The sequence below is a fragment of the Girardinichthys multiradiatus genome, chromosome 10 (assembly GCF_021462225.1).
Source record: "Girardinichthys multiradiatus isolate DD_20200921_A chromosome 10, DD_fGirMul_XY1, whole genome shotgun sequence".
Lineage (NCBI taxonomy): Eukaryota > Metazoa > Chordata > Actinopteri > Cyprinodontiformes > Goodeidae > Girardinichthys > Girardinichthys multiradiatus.
In genome coordinates this window covers 1,758,622-1,776,053 of record NC_061803.1, presented here as the reverse complement: position 1 = coordinate 1,776,053, position 17,432 = coordinate 1,758,622, and the positions used below count along the sequence as shown (strand labels likewise).

General features: G+C 42.2%; 2 protein-coding genes across 3 annotated transcripts; one reads left to right on the top strand and one right to left on the bottom strand.

Moving 5' to 3' along the window:
* Positions 1 to 481: 481 nt before the first annotated feature.
* maff (v-maf avian musculoaponeurotic fibrosarcoma oncogene homolog F) lies at positions 482 to 10,627 on the bottom strand. Of its 2 annotated transcripts, none has more exons than XM_047376985.1 (3): positions 10,424 to 10,627; positions 4,115 to 4,201; positions 482 to 3,008 (listed from the first exon to the last, which is right to left on the bottom strand). In XM_047376985.1, the coding sequence occupies exons 2-3, from the start codon at positions 4,145 to 4,147 to the stop codon at positions 2,565 to 2,567; spliced, it is 477 nt and encodes a 158-aa protein (XP_047232941.1). In that variant the 5' UTR covers positions 4,148 to 4,201; positions 10,424 to 10,627; the 3' UTR covers positions 482 to 2,564. The 2 variants fall into 2 exon arrangements, with proteins under 2 accessions (XP_047232941.1, XP_047232940.1); XM_047376984.1 differs by lacking the exon at positions 10,424 to 10,627 and adding an exon at positions 4,299 to 5,588.
* Positions 10,628 to 11,763: 1,136 nt separating this feature from the next.
* Positions 11,764 to 17,162, top strand: tomm22 (translocase of outer mitochondrial membrane 22 homolog (yeast)). Its single transcript, XM_047377336.1, has 4 exons — positions 11,764 to 12,072; positions 12,388 to 12,506; positions 16,010 to 16,127; positions 16,295 to 17,162. The coding sequence occupies exons 1-4, from the start codon at positions 11,983 to 11,985 to the stop codon at positions 16,367 to 16,369; spliced, it is 402 nt and encodes a 133-aa protein (XP_047233292.1). The 5' UTR covers positions 11,764 to 11,982; the 3' UTR covers positions 16,370 to 17,162.
* Positions 17,163 to 17,432: the final 270 nt, after the last annotated feature.

Sequence of the window (17,432 nt, the reverse complement as noted above, 5' to 3'; positions counted from 1 at the left end):
TCTTGTTAGTCCTTTCCCCCCTACTATGGCTGAATGGTAGTTTAAGTTGTCCTACAACTGAATTACGTTGTTGATTCTATTCCAGCATCCTCCTGCCACAGGTGCCCCTGGGCAAGGCACCTACTGCAAGTTGCCTACTGATCTGTGTATCTGTGACTGGGTGAATGCGGTTCTAGAGTAAAGGACTTTAAGTGGTCGGTATGACTCTCTCTCTCCCTCCCTCCTTCTCTCCCTGTGGCTTCTGTGGAGAGACCTGGAGTAAATTTGTTGTAGATTCTTCTATAACTACTTGGAAAATGGACCAGGAACGGGCCGAGATCTCAGCTAACCAGAACCTGGAAAAGTGAGGACTGTGGGGATGCATCCTGATCTTCTCTGCAGTGACAGAGCAGCTGTTTGCTGTGTTGGAGATCACCATTCATTCTCACCACTGAAGGTCCAGTTGGTTCTTCTCCTGTTCCACAAACAAGTCCACGGGAGCTATTTTATGTACAATATGTACAACATTTATTATAATTAATATATAAAATAGACAATGTACTTAAATTTTCACAATAGAAAAAATACAGGTAATAAATACAAATACCATTTTTGTTTTGCAGGTATTACAAAACATCCAGCACGATTGGAAGAACATTAAAGTATCGGGAATAAATGCTTTGCCACAACGATACTCATATCTAGCTAAATACACGCCTCATGTCTTCAAGACGAGATACTCTGCAACATGGTTGTTGGTACAATTCCTACTTACATATCTCTACTGCTATGACTACTCAGTGGCCTAAACAAAGCCCCAGGAAGCATAGATGTGTCTGAGCCAACACCTTATGGAGCTCATCAAGTGAACCAGCCCTCCTCTCTATGCACTTTCTCTTCCAGCCTGCAGAGTCTACTTTCTTTTTCCTTTAACCTGGAATCTCCCCATCTTCTAGTCCCTTCCTGCCTCTTTCTTTCTCCTCTCATCTTCGTCTAGCGCCCCCTGGATGTTCCCTCCCTTCCAGCTGGTAATTCTCTTTTTTTAACAACAAACAGATTGTTGTAGAAAAATAAATGTTCCTCCCTGGGATCTGTTGGGACAAGCTGGTACGAACATGGTAATAAAACACACACAGAAAAATCATCATACATCAATATGGCCGCTGGCTTTGAGTATTTCTACGCATCTAATCATTAACATCTTGTAATCCTTGTTGCCACACAACACAACAATAATTAGACTTGAGAATCCTCTCAGACTAGTCATAAGTACTTTAAAAACATGTAGAACATCACAGCACTCGTTAGCTTGTCTTTTCATAATATCTACCTTTAAATACAAATAAAATATAGAATATATTTCTCTTAAAAATGTACTCAACATTTTCGTCTCTGCAGCACATACGGACGTTGAAAATAAAACAAAACTGGAATGTTTTCAGAGGGTTTCAATCGGCGTGAGCGGCATTCCCGTCCAATCAGCGCAGACACGGAAATCTGGCAAAATGACCGACGTGTGTCTGATGGAAGCCTGCAGATAAACGTCTAGATATGAACTGAAGCCGCAGCAGACTGTACCCAAGTTACTGCACAATAAGGTTTTTGAAATGAGCAGAGTGTGTGTGTTGGGGGGGGGGGGGGGTGGTTATAGGTCAGAAAACTTAGAAAGTCCACAGCAATCATAATGAAAGTGATGCGGTTCTGAAACAGGAAAGAAGGAGCAATGAGGTTCTGCTTTTACTTCTTTCTGTTCAGGTTTGGGTTCTTGTAGCTCCTACATGTCCTGAAGGCACTGTGTTGATGTGATAAATGATGTGAAGAATAAGGGTTACAGTGGAGGAAAGTGACCATCTTTAACCTTCTTGCCTGGAGGTTAAATATATTGAAATAATTATTTTGATGCATGTATAACCCTCCCATGTAAGAGGGGACGACAGAGCTGCTAATAATTACTACTAAACTGGAAGTGGGATCAGAATAGGACCACAATGCTTTAGACGTGAAGATGCAGGAGAGGAAGCTTCAAACATCTGATGATCTAAATGGAGGCTGAAGGATGATCCTAACTAGAAAGCTCCAGTATCACAGCTGGAGTAAAGAAGTACAGTAACTCTGGGTCGGACCGGCTTCAGTCAGAGTCCAACTAATCGACGTCTGCCCTTTGGGTGGTATGGTGGATCGATGTTTTGTGGATCTATGTTCATCAGCCCTGCCTAATTAGCATGAAAAGTTCTGCTCTAGAATCTGAGTGCTTGAACAGTGGAGCACGTTTCCAGTCATCTTAGCTGCAGTGACAAATATCTGCAGGGGTCAGTGGACATGTTCTGGATGACTCCTCTACTGCTCCTGCTGCTTGTATAGAAAACCTAAGCTAGGTTGTTGTTGTTGCTAGGCAACGTTGCACACCTTGCTGCACTGAGGTAAATCACTTCTGCATATCATAACGTGAAAAAGGTGCAGACAGCATGTTTAGTATTTTCCTACTGATCTAGTTTGTTGCTCTCTTGTCTTTGCATACATGTGTGTGTTGAGTATCCATGCCTACGTCTCCCCCCCCACCCCGTTGTCTGGTTCTGGCAGCTCTTCTAGGACGGCTCCTGTTCTCTCTGTTGCTGAGGCTGCTGTGGACTCTTGACGATGGTGATGACCGAGGCGGTGTTGAGGCGTGGAGCCGTCGCCAGCAGGCTCCCTCCTCCAGCTTCCAGACCCCTGGCGAACCTCTGGAGGGCGGCGAGGCGCGCGCCGAGCCCCTCCAGCTCTTTCCTCATGCCGGCGTTCTCAGCCCCGAGCCGCTCCACCTCTCTCTGGAGCTCCATTTTCTGCTGCTCCAATGCCTCTCGTTGGGAAACGCGTTTGACACGGCAGCTGGCGGCATAGCCGCGGTTCTTCAAGGTCCGACGGCGCTGCTTCAGTTTCTGGATCTCCTCACGGGAGAGGCCTCGCAGGTGGAGATTCAGCTCCCGCACTGAGAGGGACATGAGCTCACTGTCTGACAGGAAGTGCACATTCTCACCACACTCCTGCTTGACCTGATGGGAAGATGAAGCAAGAGGAGGACGGTTGTTCAGCCTTATCGAAGCAGGATTTTAAAAGTCTTTAAGTTTTCATTTAACTAATTTTAAAACACTTGTAACTTTTTCACATGTATTCACATTACAACCACAAACTGCAGAGAATTTTTTTGGACCTTCATGTGACAGACCAACACAGAGTAGTGAAAAACTAAAGCTCACTCAGTTTGGATGAAGAACATCAGAGAACATCTCATTTCAAGTCTCGCTACAGATTCTCAGTTGGTTTTGGGTCTGGTCTTTGACTAGGCCATGAATTTCCAATAAATCTGATTTGATCTAAACCATCCTTTGTATCTCTGGCTGGATGTTCAGGGTGGTTCTCCTGCTGGAAGGTGAGCCTCCACCTCAGTCTCAGATCTTCTGCAGCCTCCAACAGGTTTTCTTCCAGGATGGTCCTGGATTTAGCTCCATCCATCTCCACCAACAACCCTGATCAGCTTCCCTGCCCCTGCTGAAGAAAAGCTTCCCCACAGCATGATGCTGCCACCACCACGTCACCAGTGGATGGGATGTGTTCCTCTTCTCCCGCTCATAGTGCTTTTCATGGAAACGTCAAACGTTAAATTGCGGTCAGAGCACCTTCTTCTACGTGTCTGCTATGTTTCTACATGGCTTGTGTCAAATTGAAGGCAGAACTTCTTGCTTTTTTCTGCAGTGGTTTTCTTCATGCTACTCCACCATAATAGTCAGATTTGTGGAGTGAACAACTGTTCACTCCACAAATGCTGGCAGAGCCTCCGTCTGGGCTGTGGATCTCTGCAGCTCCTCCAGAGGTACACAAGCCTCTTGGCTGCTGCTCAACTTGCCCGGCCTGTCGTTTAGGTACACGGCTGAAAATATCTCTACAAAGCTCGGTAGCTTTGTAGAGATATTTTCTAACTTTCCAGTAAGTCACTACTTCACGTTGCTGTGTCACATAAAGTCCTAATAAATTACAGTGAAGTTTGTGGTTAAAAAGTGACACACATTTTGTTGCAAGGCACACTGTATTGCAGAAACATAAAGCTGATTCATGACTTTTTGACTGATGACTAGCTTTCTTTCTCCTAGTAGATTTTTACCTTCAGGGCTTTGCTGTTCCTCTCTGTCGTCATGATCCAGTTGTCTTCAGTTTTTCCCTCAAGCACCAGTTCAAACGAATACAGACGCTATGGAAGAAGAAAACAACTGAACTCAGCAGGTTACGGTTTTCCATGTGATTCAGTCATTGTGCTGTTTTTGTCTCATATCTGGCCTGACATTTACCATCCGCTCACAAGACAGTTGGTCATGCACACGCTGTGAAGAAAAGGAGAACCCACAGATCTTTCATGCTTCTCCAAACGCGCTCTGTCATTAAACTCTGCGGTTTGATATGGGAGGAAGAGGAGCTTTTCAAAACGACGTGCCTTTCTTTCCTATTCGCTAGAATGGTGAGGGGGAAGTTATTCTTTGTGTCTGGCTTTTAGTTGCTCAAAGCAGGTGTCCTAACCAGTTCACTTGACACTTCCTCTTGTCAACATCAACGGTTCAAAGCTTTCACTGTAAAACATGAAAACATTCAGGGAGTATCCTGACTGTTAAACCGACAACTTTAGATGTTCTTCAGTAGTTTGCTTTAAAACAATAAGTTAAATCCATCAGACTCAGCTGTATTTGTCATGTTTCTCTGTTTTTCTCACTCAGCGCTTCATACAGAGATTGCATCAGGGCTGCCTATAAGCCATTTAAGGTCAGATCACAAATATCGTTGCGTGGGATAAAAGTCTAACCTCTAAGTGGGCTAACCGAAGCTGTTTTTCCCTTTGCTGTTTCTTTGTTGGTTTAGTGGTGTGCTTCAGATCACTTTCATATTGATAAAGGTTTTCAGCTGATGGGACAGGTTCTGTTTCACCTCCAAGCCAACCAAGGGAACAGAACAAAGGGCGACAGTGCAGGTTAAAGAGACGGCGTCCCATAAAACAGCAGGGTATTAAAATGAAGCAAGCCCAACGATTCTACTTTCACACCTTACAAAAAACCACAGGGTGTTTTCCCATGTTGTTTTTGCAAAGTCAGTGGTAACTTTTGGATTTTTCGCAACATGGGATTTTTCTCTTTAGAAAGTGAACATCCCTTCTGTGGGTCATGCTTTTCAGGCCTGATGTTTGGAACAACACAAAAACAAACAACTAACCAGGAAGGCTGCATGATGTTACTGCAGCTGCAGCCATGTGGCTTCTCTGAGGTAGGTGTTGACTAATGGCAGCTCCTGTCAATATTTTTCTTCTTTATGATTGTGAAACTGACAATTGAAGCATTTGTTAAGTTTCAAAGCATTATCGTGATGTTTTGCAACTTTTGAACCCTCTTCCGGTGTACTGATGAGTCAGCATTGTCACAACGTTTAGGGACGTGGCATAACCCTGCAGTTTAATAACAAATAACTTCATGAGATTGTTTCAGGTTGTTCTTTTGTTTACTTTAATCTGTATGAATCCAACAGTGAACATAATAACTCTTAGGCTCAGTATTACAGAACGGAGCCATATTTTGTTTATATCTTAATCACCTTGTTCATCTACAGTACAGACCAAAAGTTTGGACACACCTTCTCATTCAAAGAGTTTTTCTTTATTTTCATGATTATGAATATTGTAGCTTCACACTGAAGGCATCAAAACTATGAATTAACACATGTGGAATTATATACTGAACAAAAAAGTGTGAAATAACTGAAAATATGTCTTATATTCTAGGTTCTTCAAAGTAGCCACCTTTTGCTTTAATTACTGCTCCGCACACTCTTGGTATTCTGTTGATGAGCTTCAAGAGGTAGTCACCTGAAATGGTTTTCACTTCACAGGTGTGTCCTGTCAGGTTTAATAAGTGGAATTTCAAGCCTTATAAATGGGTTTGGGACCATCAGTTGTGTTGTGCAGGAGGTGGATACAGTACACAGCTGATAGTCCTACTGAATAGACTGTTAGAATTTGTATTATGGAAAGAAAAAAGCAGCTAAGTAAAGAAAAACGAGTGGCCATCATTACTTTAAGAAATGAAGGTCAGTCAGTCCGAACAATTGGGAAAACTTTGAAAGTGTCTCCAAGTGCAGTCGCAAAAACCATCAAGTGCTACAAAGAAACTGGCTCACATGACGACCGCCTCAGGAAAGGAAGACCAAGAGTCACCTCTGCTGCGGACGATAAGTTCATCCGAGTCACCAGCCTCAGAAATCACAGGATAACAGCAGCTCAGATTAGAGAACAGGTCAATGCCACACAGAGTTCTAGCAGCAGACACATCTCTAGAACAACTGTTAAGAGGAGACTGTGTGAATCAGGCCTTCATGGTAAAATAGCTGCTAGGAAACCACTGCTAAGGCCAGGCAACAAGCAGAAGAGACTTGTTTGGACTAAAGAACACAAGGAATGGACATTAGACCAGTGGAAATCTATGCTTTGGTCTGATGAGTCCAAGTTTGAGATCTTTGGTTCCAACCACCGTGTCTTTGTGCGGCGCAGAAGAGGTGAACGGATGGACTCTACATGCCTGGTTCCCATCGTGAAGCATGGAGGAGGAGGTGTGATGGTGTGGGGGTGCTTTGCTGGTGACACTGTTGGGGATTTATTCAAAATTGAAGGCATACTGAACCAGCATGGCTACCACAGCATCTTGCAGTGGCATGCTATTCCATTCAGTTTGCGTTTAGTTGGACCATCATTTATTTTTCAACAGGACAATGACCCCAAACACACCTCCAGGCTGTGTAAGGTCTATTTGACCAAAAAGGAGAGTGATGGGATGCTGCGCCAGATGACCTGGCCTCCACAGTCACCGGACCTGAATCCAATCGAGATGATTTGGGGTGAGCTGGACCGCAGAGTGAAGGTAAAAGGGCCAACAAGTGCTAAGCATCTCTGGGAACTCCTTCAAGACTGTTGGAAAACCATTTCAGGTGACGACCTCTTGAAGCTCATCACCAGAATACCAAGAGTGTGTGGAGCAGTAATCAAAGTAAAAGGTGGCTAATTTGAAGAACCTAGAATATAAGACATATTTTCAGTTGTTTCACACTTTTTTGTTCAGTATATAATTCCACATGTGTTCATTCATAGTTTTGATGACTTCAGTGTGAAGCTACAATATTCATAGTCATGAAAATAAAGACAACTCTTTGAATGAGAAGGTGTCCAAACTTCTGGTCTGTACTGTATGTACAAACTGTGGTTCTGGTGCCACTGGAGGCAACATTTATTGGTACTGGAACGGATTAACTGCAACATAGAGCTACTAAACACCGCCTCTACAACTGGAATCAGACAAACAGGTTCTGGTGGCTGTATGTCCCTGAACCAGAACCTGGGTCTGGGCATGACATCACAGACCCAAATTCAAAAGCCAGCTGGTATTCGCATGCTAACTGACAAGGATAACTGCTATAAGTATCACAAGCTAATAGCAGCAGATTGGTCCTTTCAAACATTGCACCAACTTGCTCACTGGGTGAGATTTTGTAGCACTGCATGAAGATCTCACTGAGAAGAATATCACCGAACATGAAGGTTTATTCATGTGGTCATCACTGAGTTTAACATGAGAAGCAGCTATATTTGGCTGGCTGTGGCTCCGGTGTTAGGGGTTTGTCCTGTAATCGGTCGGTTGCTGGTTCAACCCACCGCTCTGTCTGTCTCAGTTATTGTGTCTTTGGGCAAGACACTTCACCCTCCTTGCCTTCTCTTTTCTTTATGACATAAAACTACAAACTCTGCTGTCCTACTATTAAATGTCTCAGTGTAGTAGTAATTGGACAACAGAATAATTGCCTTGTTATGAGAACCACTGATCTATGACCTTTTCCTAAGGCTTAACGCCGCTCATCACAACCAGCCAGACTTAGTTACACAATCTAAATCCAGCTTGCATAAAAACTGCACAGTAGTGACAATCTGAGTGTATTTAGGGCTCACAATCACAGATGGATTAGTCCAACACAGAAATAACACATTAAGGCTGAAGGAAACACAAAGCAACAGGCTTTTCTAGACTCACAGTTCTCAAACTGCGGTACAAGGCCCACTGCTGGTACCTGGGCCTCCCTCGGTGGTACCCAGAAGACGGATTTGTGTCGGCCATTACAGGAGCTAATTAACTGGGTTGTAGAGCCAATAATCCACAGCTAAAGAGACGAGTTGTTCAAGCAAAATGTGATCTTTGGAAATGAACATTAGGGCTCCCTAATGTTTATGTCTACCACTCTTACTTTGTATCTTCTGCATTTGTGTGGATTTAACATCATTCTTGATGACGTGTGTCATCTCTTCACCTTTTTCTCAATGTGGTTGTCTAATTGCTCCTTTTTTTACAATTAACATAATTTTAAAATTCTGCTGTTATTTTTAGTCTTTTCAAGTCGTTTTGCAGCTTTCTCTTCTATCTTGTCAGCCGTTCATGTTTGTCTGGGTCAGCTCCTCTTTACTTTGAGCTTCTTCCAAGCTGTCTACCCCGTTCTTGCGTCTTTATCGTGGTGTTATTGAGTTACATGCCATGTTGAGTGTTCCCTTCACAGACAAGCTCAGGGCTGGGAAATCACGGACTCCTTGGGTGCTGAATGACTTTTTCAAATACAAAACAAAGCCATCTGTCACGGGTCATTTCATACCGACCATTGGTTATTTCGCCCCCATTCTAACAACTGACAAGTAATTTTCTATAATCTAGACATAAACGACTGGGAGGTAATGTGGTAATGTGACTCCAATGAATAATAACTATCAGCAGGAAGTTGCAGGAAGTATAAATAATAAAAGCAAAAAAAATACATTGTCACAAAGAAGAATAAACTAAATGGGTGCGTGGGGGGTTACAAATGTAACAACTAAACAATGGTTCAGTTAGATAAGGGTTAATACATCACATCAATGATACGATGGATAATTTGCTGGATTGTCTAAATTAAAAGAGCACGAAGAAAAAAATAATTAAACACATTTTATTTTGAAGATAAACCAATGGGTCTGATATAAATAGGATGCTACGCTCTTGCCTATTTTGTATTAACTGGTCTTATGTCATACCTATTTAAAACACCAGTTTTGTATGAGAGAGGATGAAAGGCCTGACTTCAATAACAGTTTCAGCATAAATGTGGGTTTTGTAGTTTCCTAAACAATGTAGTCAGATTTACTGAAAGGAAGCAGAACCTCAACAGCTGGATTGCAGAAATACAACTCATACCTAAAGTTAGCATTGTAAAATGTGAATGCTGCTTTAATAACACACATTTCAAGGTTTACTTCGTTACATGTACATAAAGAGTGTTTATATTTGAAGTTAGTCCCAAACAAACATGATACCTGGTCTGGATTTGGGTGATAAAGAGCTGGCCACCCTAACTGGAAGGAGATTGGCACGAAATGGCAACGGGAGGGTACGAAGCGACCGGGAGTCACCTGTGCCGGCCGGGTCCAGTCGGAAATCTAATCATGCCTACAACTCCCACCCAGCGGCTGGTCAACTAAAGCTCAATAAAACGTCTTTTCATGGGCGAGTCCGTTTGCTGACAACAAGCTCCATTTCCCGGCATGCGTAGGAAGTCAGAGGTTGCAGCAAAAACAAAAAAAAAAAAGTGTTTGTCCAAGCAGCCGGGTGGACCTGGGCTGTAAACCGAGGAGACCGCCGTTTCGTAAAGTCAGGGTGATTCAGCAATAAGCCTTCTGCTTTAGCTCCGCCAAGGCTGTCAGCTAGCAGGGAGCCAGCAGCAGCAGCAGCAGCAGCAGCAGCTCTAAACATCCTGACTTTCTGCTTTAACTAAACCAAAACACAGGGCTAGATGTGGTACAGTTAGGTAACAATATGGCAGCAACAAGTGAACGCAGCACGGTCAAACATACCCCGGATTATTAACTATTCTACCTTTTATTTATTTTCACATTGAATTCCAAGTTACACATAAATAACACATACCACTCGTTATCATTTTGTTTACCACATGTCCAGACGTGTAAAATCCACCATTAACTTTATGTAAGCAGAGCTGGTAGTTTAGGGCGAAAGCACCGCTGCTGTAGTAAACAGCCATCACGAGCGCCTCGGACATTTAGCTTTTAAATAACTTACCAAGAGGCTGTTAACACATACAGAAAACACTGATAAGCAGAAAACATCTGCTTTTGTTAGATAAAACGCGAGTAGAGACAGTAAGAAGAAGCGAGGCTAACTTAATATGCTAGTAATGTTAACCGTTAGCACTTAGCATGAACGGTTCAAACCGAGCGGAGAGCAGAACAGCTGCCTGCTCACTTGTCCTTGGTTGACGAGCCTCCCGACGGGGAGCATTCCTCCAATACTCGGTTATTACAGCGTCACAGCTTGATAGTTATTCACATTTCATAGGAAAAATGGCAATTTACCTGCTGGTTCGACGCGACTCTGGCGACAAAATGTCAGTCCGCCTTTTCCCGGAATTACTCTGCTGCCTCTGAGGTTGGATTCTTTCATTCATAAAAAACACCAAGCGACAATGACGTCAGGCCCAAAGAATGGGGGCGGAGCCAACCGTCCACCGCGGCGTCCTCCGGGAGGATGTAAACAAGGAATCCCTGCAATCCCAGAACTTTTCCATGGCCACCACCTATGTTCCCAGCAGCGGGATTGGGTCATAATTACAGTTTTCAGAGTTAACGTTTATATTTCAAGGATCTGGGCTATAAAAGGAAGGGAGAAAGAGAGTTTAGCTTACTTTGACAATTAAAATCTAACTTTACTAGGTATGAAAAGCTTTAACAGTTTTGACTGATTTCAGTAAACGATTTTATAAATTATAGATTTGTAAAATTACATTTTCATGATTTTTAAATGAAATTCAAACTGTAAGAAATATACAAATTGAAAATAAAAAGTTTTAACAATTCCACACAATTATAATACTTATTTCAGAATTAAGCAATTGTGATGTTCAAACGTTATATGTGTAAGCTGGCTCAACATAATTTTCTAGGATGGACTCACCCTCTTTACTAACGGAATAAATAAACAATATAACTGTCGAAAACTTGTCTTCTCGTCTTTTAAATTCACAATAAATACAAAGCTAATTAATAGGGGGAGGTTAACACTCCTAAACTTACTCAATCTTGCTTACAAAGCCAATGAACAGTTTTACAGTTTAACTGCACATTTCTATCCGTATAATCATATATTTTATTTGTTACACAGCATTTCATCAACTTGAATATAAAACCCTTTGTAGTTTTTACATCCTACTTAGTAATTGCAGAAAAGATATATATATATTTTTTCCCACCCATTACTGAATAGTCTATCTGTACTGAGACTCTTATTATGTGGCCTTTTACAGCTTAAAAACTGATCAACGAATCATAGCAGCCTGTCACCAGTGACTAGATCATTTCAACATGGGACCTTACAGTGGCATCCACAGGCTCTGAATCTGTTAACTTCTTTGCAGTTGTTATGCTGAATATAATAACCATAGACCATAATATAGGCTATATACTGACTATACTGTTACTTGCGTATAACAGTAATATTGGAAATAAATTATTCGAATTTTTTCTGTAGCATATATATTAATTAGAAATATTTGTTTTCGTTTATGAAGTCTATGGATCTACAAAATCAAGGCAATTCTAGCAACTAACTGAGCCTCTTCCAAGAGTGGTTATGCCATAGATTTTGATTGTGAACTTGCTATTAGACAGTCCTCACTATAGGGCGCGCAGTTTATTTTACATTTCGTTTAAACTAACCCCTGCCCTTCTCACGTTTTTCAGCACTGTGACCTCAGAGTGTCGGTGATCAGATTTATTTTATTCTGAATGAAAAACAGCTGAAAAATAATTTGAAAACGGTAAAACCGCACCACGTCTTCACCGCGGCGTCCAGCGACTCGTTGGCCGTACATCAGCAAAGTTAGCTAGACTACCACCAGGAGAGGTGAAGAGGAGACATGGCTGCAGTGGAAGAGCTGTCCCCGGCTTCAGGCCCGGTGTCTACCCAGCCTCCAGAAGACGAGATAGACGATGACGAAGATGAAGATGTTAGCATGAATTCCTTTCAGTTATTAGCTTTCAGACAGAGCCGCGCTTTCCTGTTTTACCTGAGCTAGCAAAGCTGTAGCATAATTTCCTGTTAGCCTAGGTGTCCATGCTAATCACTAAGCTAACCCAGGTGTCTGTAACTAGCTTGTACTCAGGTTCTCCTGCCAATAATGAGTGCTATTAACAAGATGCTCATTGCTATCATTGAGCTGAACAGACTGTTATATTTTCATTTTATTACAGACAAGCTTCTTCTTTCATAAGCTGTGCTGTCACATGTTGCATTTGTTACGATGACTAAATGTCTCCTTCAGATGGATGAGACCCTGGCGGAGAGGTTATTGGGCCTGACGGAGATGTTCCCTGACACCGTGAGGACAGCTGCAGATGCATCTGTGCAGTGCTCGGTCTCCTTGTTCAAGAAGTTTTACAGGTGCGTTGCAGGCGTGTTTCACAGTGTTCTAGTAATTAACCATGAGCAGAAACGTATTAAAAGGAGAACAAGACCCTTCCAATGACGTGTATCTCATGTAGATGGAGGTACAGGTAATAAAAAAGGTGTAAATAATTAAATATGTGAATGTTAGACACATACTGAAGTTTGAAGGGTTTTAAATGCTCAATAGAAATGTCAGTATTACATGTGATGTTATGTTACAAGTATTTATGCAGAAATAAAGATGTTTTTAAAACATCTGGATATTATAAAATGCTTTTAAAATGTTAATTTTCTACCATGAGGAGTCATTAATTAGTTATATGAGGAGCTGAGGAAATGTTGGGGAACAGTCCATGAAAAACACTGAATTGACCTTTTCAAGTGTCTTTAAGATGTTACATTAGGAATTAGCCCCATCAGCATGACTGTCTATACACAGCAATATCCCTGAGTATTCCCTATGAATTTAGATTATTACCCTAACTTTAGATCCTTACTGGAGCTGCACGATATTAAGAAAATATTCATTTGCTATATTATTAAATATTCTAGTGATGTAATACTGATTGCAATAACAACACTTTCTGCATCAATAACAAGTTTCTGCATCACAGTCACTAAAATCCACTTCTGGGCATGAAAGCTACTTGGCGCTCTTTAGCTGGTCAAATACAGAATGTGAACAAATGGCCCTCAAAATATTATGCCTTCCAAATATGGCATATACCATTCTCTTTAATTGCGATATTGTGGTGATTTTTGCGACTTATTTATTGTGCACCTCCAGTCCTTACCTTAACCCTGAGATTTCCAAAAGTCTGACAACATTCCCAAATTTACTATGTTCGAGGCAGACAACAGCTCAAGTGTGTAGTAATATGTTCAGCCTTCCTGTTATCTGGTGAAATTCTTGTTCTCTCACAGCCTGAATGTCCCACAGACAACTTTCCTTTTAAATATCTTCTTACAGCGCTGCTTCCTCTGAGTTCATTTTAAATAGACTCACTGAATAACTTTGAGTCTTTTTCTCTAACAGCTTCCACACCATGGAGTGCTGTTGCTCTACCCTAGTAGCGTTTACGTATGGTGTGTTCACTTCTAACAAAACAGATTTTTGGGTGCGATATTTTTAAATCCTGCATATCTTTGATTTGGTCCTATAAGTCTGATCAAGGCTATAGATGCAGAAAATCTGAGTGAATTAACTTGAAAGGAGGCATACTAGGGCTGCTAGATAATTGGGGGGTCTGGTATAATTGATGAACATTGCAATGAAGATATTTATTGAATTAAACTCACATTTGCTCAAATTTCTCCTTTTTCTATCATGATGAAGTCCGTAACACTTCCTGAGCTTAAGGATCTTGTTTACTACGATCTGCATCATGGTTGGACATGACAATCCATCCATGTAGCCAAATATACACTGCTCAAAAATCACTAGAGGCTGATCCAACTTTGATGTAATGTCCTTAAAACAAGTCAAAATGAGGCTCAGTATTGTGTGTGACCTCCACGTGCCTGAATGACCTCCCTACAACGCCTGGACATGCTCCTGATGAGACGGTGGATGGTCTCCTGAGGGATCTCCTCCCAGACCTGGACTAAAGCATCCGCCAACTCCTGGACAGTCTGTGGAGCAACGTGACGTTGGTGGATGGAGCGAGACATGATGTTCCAGATGTGCTCAATCGGATTCAGGTTTGGGGAACGGGCGGGCCAGTCCATAACTTCAATGTCTTCATCTTGCAGGAACTGCTGACACACTCCAGCCTCATGAGGTCTATCTAGCATTGTCCTGCATTAGGAGGAACCCCGGACCAACCGCACCAGCATATGGTCTCACAAGGGGTCTGAGGATCTCATCTCGGTACCTAATGTCAGTCAGGCTACCTCTGGCGAGCACATGGAAAGAAATGCCACCCCACACCATTACTGACCCACTGCCAAACCGGTCATGCTGAAGGATGTTGCAGGCAGCAGATCTCTCTCCACGGTGTCTCCAGACTCTGTCACGTCTGTCACATGTGCTCAGTGTGAACCTGCTTTCATCTGTGAAGACCACAGGGCGCCAGTGGCGAATTTACCAATCCTGATGTTCTCTGGCAAATGCCAAGCGTCCTGCACGGTGTTGGGCTGTGAGCACAACCCCCATTTGTGGACGTCAGGCCCTCATACCATCCTCATGGAGTCGGTTTCTAACCGTTTGTGCAGACACATGCACATTTGTGGCCTGCTGGAGGTCATCTTGCAGGGCTCTGGCAGTGCTCCTCCTGTTCCTCCTTGCACAAAGGTGGAGGTAGCGGTCCTGCTGCTGGGTTGTTGCCCTCCTACGGCCTCCTCCACGTCTCCTGGTGTACTGGCCTGTCTCCTGGTAGCGCCTCCAGGTTCTGGACACTACGCTGACAGACACAGCAAACCTTCTTGCCACAGCTGGCATTGATGTGCCATCCTGGATGAGCTGCACTACCTGAGCCACCTGTGTGGGTTATAGAGTCCGTCTCATGCTACCACGAGTGTGAAAGCACCACCAACATTCAAAAGTGACCAAAACATCATCCAGAAAGCATCGGTACTGAGAAGTGGTCTGTGGTCCCCACCTGCAGAACTACTCCTTTATTGAGTGTCTTGCTAAACACCAAAGATTTCCCCCTGTTGTCTATTCCATTTGGACAACAAGATGTGAAATTAATTGTCAATCAGTGTTGCTTCCTAAGTGGACAGTTTGATTTCACTGAAGTTTGATTTACTTGGAGTTATATTGTGTTGTTTAAGTCTTCCCTTTATTTTTTTGAGCAGTGTACATTATTGGCAAGTAGAGTTTAAGGCATGGCAACCTAAATATAAAAGACTGCCAAATATAGCATCCAAGCAGTCTGTGATTCCAGTATTGCACCTATTGATACTGCAGTGATGACTGCAATGCAGTCTACTGTGCAGCTCTTCAGAATGAAACCGTTTGAAAAGGAAGAAGTAGGTCTTAATTAAGTGCCTGGTTACTTCATCCAGAAACCAGAAAACAAGCAGTTCAGTTAGCTCTGTGTTCTCATACAACTTGGGTTGGTTAAAAAACGACAGGAAAGACTGCAGCTTTGCTACAGATGGAGAGATAATACTTGATGTTTTTTAAATAAATTGGATAAAGGCAGTTGCTATTGTCCTCTTTTTTTTACATTTACATTTGATCTGCACAGAAAACTGAGCCTAAAAATCTACTAAAAGATTATTTAAAAACCTCCGCTCACAACAAAAATCAAAAAAGAATTTAATTACAATTGAACTGTGTGATCAACTGCATCTCAAAGTAACATTTAAGTATTTTTTGGAAATAATTTGGAATTTAACAGTTGGTCTATTTTAAAAAATAGACCAACTGTTATTGTATCTATTTTTGTTATGCAATTATTGTGTTTATATCTAACTACACCAGGCTGGGAAAAGTTTAAGGAACACATTCTTTATAGCAGAAGATAATCGGCTTCCTAACTTTGTTCCAGCTTTTCCCGCTCTGCTCTCTGGGTGGGTACGACCTCCTTCATGATCCTGGTGCTCCCTGTTGTGTTTGAGACAGAACGGCTACAGCTGGAGCAGCAGCAGCTGCAACAGCAGAGACAGGTGAGTTTTCAAGCATTTCTAATGATTTACTTCACCGGCTGTCAGATCACACTAACCCAACACAAGATTTGGAAGAGGGGGAATGCTAAGGCTGTTACAACATTTTAAAATGAAGAAATCAGTTATTTTTATTCAACAAGGTAAAAAAAATATGTTTACATTTTCAGATCCTATTAGGGCCCAACACTGCGATGTCTGGTGGGATGCCCGGCATGATGCCTCCTGCACCTGGCAAATTGTGAGGAGCAGGAGATTCCAACGTGAGCCTGACGTCTGCTGCCGTCAATACAGCTGGGTCGTCTGCAGAGAGAGACAAAGAGATCAGGGGGAAAAGGCCATTTTTGAAGAAATCCTGCATATCGACAACACTGCTGAGATTCATAACACTTTGATTTCATTGTCTACTTGTTCCCAATGTCATGCAGAGACTGATTTTCATGAGCACTGCTTCTGCCATCTTGTTTTTTTAAATTCATACTTATTTCAGCATCAATAATGTCGGGTGGGTGGGTAGCAGATACATGCGAATAAGAAGAGGTCTGAACATTGTCTGCAGTCTGATCAGTGTTTCTGGTTTTAGATGTTATGTCTTGGTGTGTGTGCTGGTTGCTCCTGTATGAGAAGAATAGTGGTAGTTATAAATGTCAGACAGGTCTAAAGAAATGTGACAAGGAATATTAGTTGTCGACAGAGCGGCTTCTTCAGGTCCTGGAAACCACATGGCTGTAGTCTTCTCTGTGTGGAGTTTCCTGCCACTGCATTTCGTCATGATATAAAATGTTTGCGCTTGAAGCTGTGATGCCTCTTTCTTTAAACTCGACAAAATGTATTTCTCCTCTTTAAACCATGGTACAAATAATGCCGCCATATTGGATGTAAGGTTATCTTTTTTTCATTGATTTAGTGTAAAAACTCAGCAATCCTTGTTTTGACAGGTTTCCTGTTGTCATTTAGGGAGCAATTTACAGTCTTATTTACATTTGTCACTTTTTGTCTCACTTGACTGCAAAAATTAAAACACCAAATGAAATGGAACATCTTGTCTGCTCAAAGCGTCCGATGTCCTATACATGCATGTTTGGATGTTTTCCTGCTGCTACACACCAGATGAGAAGGAGCTCTCGTCAGTGGAGACCAAAATTGAAATGTTTCTCCTACATGCAAAATGGTCGTTTAACATGTAGGACTCCACCACCCCTACTGTGAAACATGGTGGTGGCAGCATCATGGTGTGGGAAGACTTCCACGGGTACAAAGAAGCTGGTAAGACTTGATGAAACAATGGATGGAGACCAATAGATCAGA